General features: G+C 48.1%; 1 protein-coding gene across 5 annotated transcripts; it reads left to right on the top strand.

The window, feature by feature from the left end:
- Window positions 1-1,904: 1,904 nt before the first annotated feature.
- Window positions 1,905-8,638, top strand: rnf208.S (ring finger protein 208 S homeolog). 5 transcript variants are annotated; one of them, XM_018232162.2, is made up of 3 exons: window positions 1,905-1,926; window positions 3,011-3,160; window positions 6,320-8,638. In XM_018232162.2, exon 3 carries the CDS (start codon window positions 7,125-7,127, stop codon window positions 7,923-7,925), a length of 801 nt encoding a protein of 266 aa, XP_018087651.1. In that variant the 5' UTR covers window positions 1,905-1,926; window positions 3,011-3,160; window positions 6,320-7,124; the 3' UTR covers window positions 7,926-8,638.
- The last annotated feature ends 2,512 nt before the right edge of the window (window positions 8,639-11,150 follow it).

Raw genomic sequence — 11,150 nt, 5'->3', positions numbered from 1 at the left:
GGCTCTCTGTTTAGAATCAGGAAGCAACTCTCTGCGTGCCCCCTTTGCACCACCAACAGCACCCCCCTCTGTTGCACAACCAAGCAGCCCTCATGTAACAGGTAGTGGTGGCGCACACACTGCATTACACAACATGCTGCTGAGAGAACAACACAACCTCCTTTATCTATTAATAGGCAGATACACCTGTTGTCAGGACAGTGGGGGCTCTTTATGGAGCATTCGGGGGGGAGTGGTGTTTGCTGTTGTGCCAGCACAAGTGATACACAGACTGGGGCCCATTGTAAGCAGGTGGCCCCTCTATTTACTCTCTGATTAGCCACGGCCCCACTTCTTACCCCTGGCACAGGTCCTTATCACCTCTTAATCATGGCCCAGAGCAGTGACCCATGAAATCTTGATATGACTAAACAAACACTGAAACCTCCCAGGTTAGTGACGGTTTATAGAGTTCAGCACTGTGGCCCTTTAGCCAGAATCCAATGTTCATCTCCCACCCGAAGGTACAACTGTTTCCAGGGGCCAACTACAGAGGAAACATGGGGGCCTCTGACTGGCTAGCACTTTTATGAATGAGGTCTTATACCCAACATCAGATTTTGCTTTGGGACCCAGTAACTTCTAGTAACATTGCTGACTGGGGACCCGGTACCTTCTAGTTCAGTGATCCCTAACCAGTGGCTTGTGAGTCGCATGTTGCAGTTTGACCCCTTGGTGTTGCTCCCAGTGCCTCCAAAGCAGGTGCTTATATTGAATTCCAGGCCTGGAGGCAAGTGTTGGTTTATGACCAAACAAAACCTCCTGTAGCTGTCAGTCGATATAGGGGCTACCAGTAGCCAATAACAGTCCTTATTTGGCACCTCCAGGAACTTTTTTCATGCTTGTGCTGCTCCCCAACTTTTTTCTACATTTGAATGTGGCTCATGGGAGCATGACACAGTTGCGGGGGCCTGAATATGAACTGATTTATGTGCCCCTTCTTAATTGGTTTTGTTTCAAAGCCGGAGTGTTTTGGCAGCAGGAACCAACTAGACTGAACTCATTGCATTTAACTTCCAGTAGGGGACACAGATCATCTTTTTGGGTTGAATTACTTTGTGAAAGGGAATGGCAATGCCTGGATACAATGGGCTACGGGGCCCCCAATCCTATTCCACGGATCAGCTCTCAATACTAAACTTTAGATTTTTTTTGTGGTCCTACACTGTCACATGGAGACAGGGCCCTGGGGTGAAGCCAGCCAATCATTCTGGGCATTAGGGGTATGACATGGGTTTGGAGAGGGACTGGGGCTGTAGGGAGGCTGTTCTATTTGGTGCAGGTAGGGGACACAGGTCCCATAACAAGATGTCAGTTTGTCCAGTGCGAGGCAGTTGCAGAATTGCACACAAACACACAAACCTCCCATGCTCCTAACCTGTCTGACACATTCCTCCCCCTCTCTTTCCACTCAGCACAGGTCACAAACAACTACAGTGGAACCTCGATTTTACATACCCTGATTTATGTTTTCCCTCATTTTACATTGTTGTTTTGTGGTCCCACCTATATATTATGCATAATACATTTCGCTGATTTTACACCATTTTTTTCTGGTGATCTAATGAATATAAATTCTCCTTCTGTAGCTCTCGCCCATATTTTCTGACCCGACTAGGGTTGCCACCTTTTCTGGAAAAAAATACCGGCCTTTCTATATATTTGTCTTTTTTTTCCTATTAGTAACATTGGGATCAGCCATCATTTTTACCAGCCAGGCCAGTAAAATATCGGCCAGGTGGTAACCCTAGACCCGACTCCTGTCCTGCTGTACAGTCTGCAGCATAAAGCAGCTTAGAGCCATTGACTTATAAGTGACTGTCCCCCTGACTGCCATTGGTTTCTTCCTACAGTCAGTGATGCAGAGGGAGGAGCCTCGAGACCCAGGTGAGTTACATATCCCCTCCTTTCATTGGATAATTAGAATGTGCTGTACAACGGAAAGGGCGTGTGTGTTGATTAATGATGTGTATTATCTCGGGGAGGCTCACTAATTGCATTTTCTTATAATCCCTGCAATTAGAACACCTAAAATAAAATTTTACTTTCCCTTTAATTACCTTCACATTGAAATAATTGTACTTGTGATTTTAAATGAAAGTCTGTATGAGACGTTCATCTATTATTATTTTCCTTGAAAATCAGTAAATTATGAGATTATTAACTTTATTTAACTCTGTATATTTATCCATATGGGAGAAGGGAGGTGCCATATTGATTCCCTTAGAGACAGTACAGTATGAGGGTATAGCTTATTGTGCCCTTCTCTGTATATTTATACATATGGGAGGAGGGAGGTGTCATATTGATTCCCTTAAGATGGCCATAGACGCAAAGATCTGATCGTACGAATCAAGGATTCGTACGATTTTCTGACCATGTGTGGAGAGTCCCGACATTTTTCTTCCGGCGGAGAACGGTCGTTTGGTTGATCGGACAGGTTAAAAGATTTCTGTCGGCTGTGGGTAATATCTCTGCATGTATTGCCGACTGTATGATTTTCAGTGGGAGACTAGCTTTGGTCGGACATAACTATCATACGATTGCTGTCAGGGGCAGAACAATGGCTGATCTGTTCTTTTCTACTTTATTTGATCTCAATGGTTAATGGCAGGTCGGGAGATGGGGAAGTCCGATTGTACGATGATTCGTACGATCGGATCTTTGCATCTATGGCCAGCGTTAGACTGTATAGTATAAGAGTATAGCTTGTGTGCCCAGAACATTCCTTCTCTGGATATTTATACATATGGGAGGAGGGAGGTGCCATATTGATTCCCTTAGACAGTACAATATGAGAGTATAGCTTATTGTGTGTCCAGAACATTCCTTACCTGTATATTTGTATTTATACAGATGGGAGGTGCCAAATTGTTTTCACCATATGGGTGAGAGCTGCTGTACTGATTGGAAGGGTGGAACAAAGACCAGGGTTCTCTAATGATGTGTAATTAACCCATTACCTTCCCAGGCTGTATCGTTGGTTGATAAGTGGCTAGGTATAGCTATTGCTGAGCAGGTTCCCAGGTGGAAGTAACAGATCTGAAAAAGAAAGATGGCCCTATAGGATGGAGGGCCCCATGAGCACAGAGAATGACAGCACACAACAGAATTATCCCAAGTAAGCACTCCCTGACTATTTTCTGTCTGATACAGTGAGGGGAAGGGATTATTGCTGGTAATTACCTAAATGCTCCTCATTAGTCTCCCAGACATTCAGTCCCATCAGTGTTTGTCAGCACCCGGAGGGAAGGTAATTTCCTTTGCACCACCCACTTCCTGCTCAGGATGTTTCACTGTAGCCCAGCCAATAGAATCAGATGTTCTTGCCCTTGCACTCGGGTACAGACACAGGGGAAGTTACCTGGCTCTCTGGGGGGTGCTGGGAGATCACTGCCTGATTCTGTGTGTCTTCAATTATAAGCTCTTGGGGCAAGGACTCTGTAATTACTGTACATTTGGACATGGCTGGTTATGATCCTGTCCTGTCAATAAAAGCTTTATTTGAGTGCCCGGCAGGCGATGTGGCCCCTGGGCCAGCCCTAGTGCCTGAGAGGAGGCTGAATGGCAGTGAATGGGGAGGGAGGTGGGGTAGGGAGGCTGGACTCTCCAGCATTGCAGCCCACTGAGCTGCCTCTTTGCTGATTGAGAGAAATGCCAGTGCTCTGCAACACTGCAGCACCCACTGCGGGCTCACACACACGCACACACTCACAGGCAGGGAGAGAGGGAGGGTCACACACTCGCACAAGCACAGAGGGAGGGTCACACTCACTGCTCTCTGCAAGGAGGACCCAGCTGCTACTGTGCTGGTAGGATTGGGGGGCTGTACATTGTGTGCCGGGGGTGGGTGTGTGGGGTGGGCTGTGATTTCTCATTGCTAGTGGCTGCATCAGGGATGAGACATTCATTGTGCTCTAGTAATAACAGCACTCGGCTCTGGCGCCCTACCAGCCGTCCATCCTGCCACCCACCTCTCCAGGCTGCTGGCCGTAGGGCACCGGGGACTAACTGCCTGCTCTAGGGCACTGGGAGAAGAGAGAGCCACCATAGGACACTGGAAGAAGAGATGTCCACACCCTACATCTGAGAGAGATGCCAAGCAGCCCTGGTCAGTACCCAAGCAGATGCCTGGCAAGGATTATTATTATCAGGGTGTCTGTGACATTGTGCTGGGTCTCTTTCCTGGCAGAGCTGGACGGGGGGGGGGGGGCAGATGGCATTATGGCAGCTGCATGGATTGTGCCTTTCAGATAACCTCTAGCCATGGGGCTGCCCCTCACAGAGCCCTTGTTGGTTGACACTGGCTGGGCACCTGATGTTGTACAGATGGGATACAATTCTGTGCCCTCATTCCATTCTCTGCTGGGGAATGGGGGGGGGGCTTCATTGTAGAGCAATTTTCCCCCCTATCTCATTATACTGACAGAAGCAGATCAGCTGGAGGGGGAGGTGTTCTGGCTCCATTTAACCCCCTCTGCACCACAGTGAAAGGGACCAACTCAATCGCCCAGGTTAGGGAACCATTTTGTATGGCTTTGTGGCTGATCCTGTACATGCAGGGGGGTATCATTGTTGCCAAGTATGCTGGGCATTCTAGAGCTAGAGGGCTGCCCATCTCTGCCCGTATATATACCAGTTTCCATTCCCAGCTGTGTGATTCCAGGCACTTGCACTCTAGGTGGGTGGGTGGATTCCTCTGATGCCCCAGGTGTAGGGTGCTGGGGCTGTTCTGATATCACCTCCTTCTGTGGGACCAGTAACACCAGTTTAACCACCCTCATACTGGGATGCTTTTACTGGGAGCCACTGGGTGGAATTATTTATGGGTAAATGTGATCTGCTTGGGCCCAGGGGCAGTATCTGAGTAAATCAGGTAGATTGACCAGTTCCAGGCTGCTCCGCTGAATGTCACCTCTTAGTGCTACGCTGGCCAATGAGACAAAGTCTCTGGGAGGTAAGTGTGCACCAAAGGTGACTCTGGTGCAGTCATGGTGCTGAGAGAGGTGGAAGGCTGCTGCTCCCACTATGTTGGATAGGGAGGGGACCCTATGGCCCAGGGTACCTACAGACTTGTGCTAAGAGATGGCAGCTCTGTGCGGGTACCATGGGGTCCCATTCTAGGAAAAGACTTGGCACAAATTCACCCTCCATGATTTCCCTGTCATGGTGGAACCTACCTGATTAAGGCCTACTGTGTACTTCGCACTCCCTAGTCTGTACCCTGGCAGAAACCCCACAGCCTCCTTGATGGATCTGCCCAATCTGTACACTGCACCCCCTCCACTGACTTTGGTATTGATAGCCATATTGTGTATTGTGGGGGTGGGGGTTTGGTTGTTGCAAAGGTGCATGTGTGTGTGTGTGTGTTGGGGGGGGGGTTGGTTGCGTGTAGAGGTGCATGTGGGGGGGGGGGTGCATGCAGGCCCAGACTGAAAATCTGTGGCTTCTGGCAAATGCCAGAGGAGCTGCTGTAAGGTGCCATAGGCTGTCACTATTTACTGGGCTACTGGAAGCTGTTTGGGCCTCTGTGTACTTGGAATGCCAGGGCCTATTTTGACTCTTAGTCCACTCCTGGTTGCATGTGGGGGGTTGGTTGTATGAAGAGGTGTGTGGGTGATTAGTTGTATGTAAAGATGTGTGTAGGGGCCTGGTTGTATGCAGAGATGGTGTGTGGCGGTTGTATGTAGCGGTCCATATGTGGGGGTTAGTTGTATGTAGTGGGGGGGTATGAGTGCTAAAACAATAGAACTGCAGGGATCAGTCAGATTCTTTGTGGATCAGTGCATTTGTTCCCTGGGGCTTCATCACTTTGTCTTATTCATTTTCATTCACCTGTGAAAAAAGGGGTGGCAGTGCCCATAAATGCCCAGCCTGGCATCCTCTACTCGTAATGTTTATAGGGAAGAACCCCACTGACTTTCATTGCCTCTAGTGATTGAAATGTCTAAGCAGTGTGAGAGAGGTATCCCTGTATGGCTGTGGGGGGGGTCCTCATGTTCCCCACAACTGGATTCAATACCTACACAGATCCCTCACAAAAAAAGGGGTAGGGGGTAATGAGAAGAATGTATTGGATACATGATGAGCTGCCTACCCCGAAGGCACTGGGCATTATACTGGCACTATACTAGGAACTGATCCATTGAGAGCCTCCTTGATATTGTATCATTATCATAGACAGCCTTGGTCAGGAACTTGCAATCTAATAAGACACGTGCATAAGAATCATGTGATCTCATCCTCAGAGCTTCTCATCTGCCTTTCTTCTAACATACAGGTAACCACCGATGTGCCACAAACCAAGTAGCCAAGTCAAGGCCTTCAGGATTGTAATTGGTTTCTTCACACCTTCTTTGGGATCTAGCAAGACCATTGGGACTGAAGTTGGTCTCCATCTTTGGGATCTAGCAAGCCTATTTGGATTACAGTGGGTATCAATCCTTGGGATCTAGCAAGGCCTTTGGGACTTCAGTTGGTCTCCATCCTTGGGATCTAGAAAGCCCATTAATATTACAGTTAGCTTCCTCTGTAGGGCTAATGCCCAAGATATTGGACTGCTCTGCTTGATTTGGGTTTGCTGCAGGATGCTCAAATAATGAGGTTCCCAATGAGTGGGCCCCTCATAACCTTGTGGACCTTACCGGCAGGAAAAAGAGTGTCAGCACAAAGGAATTCCCAGCCTGTGCAAGAACCCTCCATGTAAGGAGCAATAGGACCTAGGGAGGTGGATCTGCCTTTGATGTGGGGTTCTTGCATTTCTCAAAGCAACTACAATTATTGTGAGATGTTTGTATCCATCCAGCGTCCTCTCCAGGACCTAACTGTGCCCCAGAGACCTTTCTTCCATCTCTCTGAGGGACGGAGCACTTGAGCCAAGCAGCAATTTGACCCATTTGCATATTAATGATTGGAAGGAATGCCACAGAGAAACTGACTCCCCAATGGGACCATATTAGCAAGCTTGGCCTGTAGAGGTAGCCATGGTCATCTGCACTGGACTCTCCTCCTCTGCTGGTCCCTCAATCACAGTGTTGCCAGTGCAAGATTTCTAGGTGGGGGTGGCATCACAACTCTCCAGCCACATGCAGGGGGCGCTGGGAGAAAACAAAGTTGCGGACAGTAATGTGAAAAAAATTCTCATGTCGTGTCTGAAAGGGCAACAGGTCATCATCAAGATGGAGGCCATGAAGATCATCCAGGCCGAGAAGTTCTCAGAGTGTCAGAACTCTCAGCCTCGGTACTGCCCCCCATCTCGGAGGGAACCTCCGCTGGTTGCCAAACGGGCCTGGCCATCTGATTCCGAGATCATTGTCAACCAGGCGTGCGGAGACATGCCCACTCTGGAAAACAACCCAAACACGATGGGGCTTCCAACTAGGACACCACCTCCTCCACGAAGGGAAAAGATCTATCCTGGCCAACGGAAACTGAGCACAGATATTTGTTACCATCGCAAGACCCCTTCTGATGAAGTCATTGTGAACCAGTATGTGCTGCACCCATCCACCCCTTGTGAGCCCTTAGAATGCCCCACCTGCGGGCACATGTACAATTTCACCAACAAGCGGCCTCGGATCTTGTCCTGCCTCCATTCTGTGTGCGAGGAGTGTCTGCAGATCCTCTACGAGTCCTGCCCCAAGTACAAATTCATTTCCTGCCCCACCTGCAAGCGGGAGACTGTGCTCTTTACTGACTATGGGCTGGCGGCCCTCGCTGTCAACACCAGCATCCTCAACCGGCTCCCGACCGAGGCCCTATCGGCCAATCAGGTGCAGTGGAGCAGTGACACAGACCGCAGCTGCTACCAGACCTTCCGCCAATACTGCGGGGCGGCCTGTACCTGCCACGTCAGAAACCCGTTGTCTTCCTGTACCATCATGTAGCCTGGTACTACTGTCGGGGCCCCTAGGGCCCTTGTGGAACTGTGACTCACACCTGCAGTATTACATATATAAGTATTGTATGTAGGGCAGAAGTGGAAAGGAGGTCACTTGGAGAGACCACCCGGAGAGACCATCCAATCCCTTCTGCCTTATATTTCCATATCACAGCGATGGGTAGCAATGCCCTTGTCCAGCTCAGTTCTACTTGTCCTGGTGATACTTTGCATCTCTCTGTGGATTCATCATCTCTGTGTCTCCTCCCACCCCTAACGGCCCCCAAGCATGGAAGGACTGATGCTGGCGCAGAGACTGTCATACCAAGCACAACAGAACCACCAGCTGGTACCATGAGACTGGCTCAGTGTGCCCAATGGATTAGACCAACCACCTCCCATGGGCACAACCCAAAGGGAAGCCTCTACTCTGCCCAATAGTTTCTTTTGCCAAAGCTTTGTTTTGATTCGCTGACTGAAATACACAAAAATTATATATTTTAACTTATTGTCAAAAAGGAGGCATGGCCACTTGGGCTTCCGTCTGCCTGATGGATCTCGAAGCCCGTTGCTGAGCGACACATCTGGGGTCTCTCGGGCAGAGGGAAGTCTGTTGGGTAGTAAGTGGCGGGCGCATTGTGATGGGGGAATTGTGTGGGGTGTTGTGCCCGGGGGTGACTCCCTGTCTGAAGTTACAACTACATAAATGGCTACAACACACAACTGCCCCGGGATCTCTTTTATTGCTCAAAGTCACAACTTACCAGACTTTTATCTGTGCAATGTGTATGTATTATTTTATAATTGCCTTGTGGTGTATTCCAGGGGCCACACTCCCCCTTGTGACTGAGCAGATAACACTGGCCCTCAGCCTGGAGAGGGACCCATTTCCATTTCACTGCCCCTTCCCCTAAGAGTTGGAAGGAAAGAAGTGGGGAGATAAAGCAACCAGGGCAATGGGGGTTCAGCTTTCACTGAAAATGGCATTTTCATTCTTTGGGTTGGGAGGGATTGGGGTGCTGTTGGTTGACAGCAGGGAGCTAGTAGGGTGGGTGGGTGCTGCCGCCACAGTGGTACCACAATTTTTTCCATGATGTGCAGGCGCTTGGGTCACTTCCTGCCTCGGCCCACAATAGTGAGTGCTCAGGAAGTGCAGACTGCTGTGGGCCACACAGCCCTTCCTGCACACAAGCTGCACCCACTCACTTACCTTATATAGAGCTACTGTCTGTCTGTCTGTACTCCCCTTCTCTCTGGGTGTCCCATGGTACAACTGGCTAAACGACTTGTTACAGGCCCCTCCCACTTACCCATGCTTATGTCATGTGGTATAACCCAAAGTAATGTAATAAGTACACTGCACACCCGGAATCCACTCACTCTGCAGTAATGGTGCTGGTCCTCTGCTGATCCGGCACGGTCCCTCAGCAACTTTTTGTTCACAGATCCGCACACACAAAAATTCCTGCAGTGGGGAAAGTGCCCCTTCTTTATTGATTTATATCATCACCAACATGGTGATGATATAAATCAATAAAGAAGGGGCACTTTCCCCACTGCAGAAATGTTTGTGTGTGCGGATCTGTGAACAAAAAGTTGCTGTTACATGGTATAACCCACCTGCTTGTTCTCTCCAGGGAATTGGGGGGTTGATGACAGGCTACTGCTGGGGAACCTTTTCTGGAAAAAAAATATTGGGCTTCCTAGATATTTATCTTTTTTCCCCTATTAATAACATTGGGATCAACCATCATACGGTTGCACATAAAGAGATAATGTGCCAAATTCCACTTCTACCCAACAAACATCCCTATGTAAACACTCTGGCACTGGGAATGTGTCTGTCTGTCACGTCCTACAGGTCTTGCTGACAGGAGCTGTACCCGTCCCTCATCTACATATGACTCCGATGCCGAGGCTGCAGGAGAGGGGAAGCTCAGAGCAGTGTGAGAGAGAAAGAATAGGAATATATCAAAAATGGAAATTCTTAACTTTACCCAAGGATGCTTTTTAAACATTGTCAGACTGGGACAACAAGGGCCCACCCAAGAACCTTAGACCAGGGGCCCACTCAAAAACCTTAGACCAGGGACCCACTCTCAGTACTATTATTCTTCCTCTCCTCACTCAACCTCTATTCTCCTAGTGTCTTCATGATAATTTCATGATAGTTCCCCTTTAAAGGTGACCCACCCTTTTGCAGGGACACTGTTCCCTTTGACATTGTTAGTATCTATAAAAACAGCCCATAATCTGTTTGTCTGTTGTGTGCTCTGAGATGTAGGTATTTTCAACACACACTAGAGGGCGCCCCCCTACTGCATTATAATGCTGGTGTTTTTCAACAAATCTGGATCATACAAACCCTTGATCTTTTCATTTCCCAGGCTATTTGGGCCCCTTCTGAACAATAAATAGGGGAGGGGCTTATAATATTAATATTGGGCTTCACTGAAACTGAATGTTTCTTATGCAATCCCTCTCTTTATCCTTTGTGGTTACCCAATGGAAATACAGGTATGGGACCTGTTATCATGAATGTTCGGGACCTGGGGTTTTATTTGATAAGGGATCTTTCCATAATTTAGATCTTCATACCTTGTCTACTAGAAAATCATGTAAACATGAAATAAACCAAATAGGATGGTTTTGCTTCCAATAAGGATTAGTTATATCTTAGCTGGGATCATGTACAAGCTACTGTTTTATTATTACAGAGAAAAAGGACATTTTTTAAATTGTTTTAGATAAAGTGGAGTCTATGGGAGATGGCCTTTCTGTCATTCAGAACTTTCTGGATAATGGGTTTCCAGATACTGGATCACAGATGTAATACCTGTACTTAGAGATAAATCATCATTTCCATGGGCTTTTACAGCATTAGTTATAGGTCTTCCTCCACTATCACATCTGATTTGGAATTCAGTGTCCTTTTGCTTTTCCAAACCAGACCCACTAGGCTCCTTGTACTTGGGGGATAAGACCCTGTGTTCAAGTTTGGTACCCACAGACTGCCCTCATAATCAGGGAATTGGGGACTTCCAACACAGAACCTAACTGATTTGTGGGTATTCAGCCAGTACCAGACCCAATGCAGGACTCAACGCACTGTAACTCCCCAATCAGTTCTTTTTTTATGCCTCTATTGCAGGTATAGCAGAGAAATCCAGTGTGCAGTCCTTTAGCTGTGTGCCTGGGGATGCTGGGAATGTTAGTCAAACAACATTTGTAG

The sequence above is a fragment of the Xenopus laevis genome, chromosome 8S, assembly GCF_017654675.1.
Source record: "Xenopus laevis strain J_2021 chromosome 8S, Xenopus_laevis_v10.1, whole genome shotgun sequence".
Classification (NCBI taxonomy): Eukaryota; Metazoa; Chordata; class Amphibia; order Anura; family Pipidae; genus Xenopus; species Xenopus laevis.
This window is presented reverse-complemented; position numbering and strand designations above follow the sequence as displayed.

Coding starts and splice junctions, on each gene's coding strand:
- rnf208.S (XM_018232162.2), top strand. CDS start 7,125: ATGCAGGGGGCGCTGGGAGAAAACAAAGTTGCGGACAGTAATGTGAAA.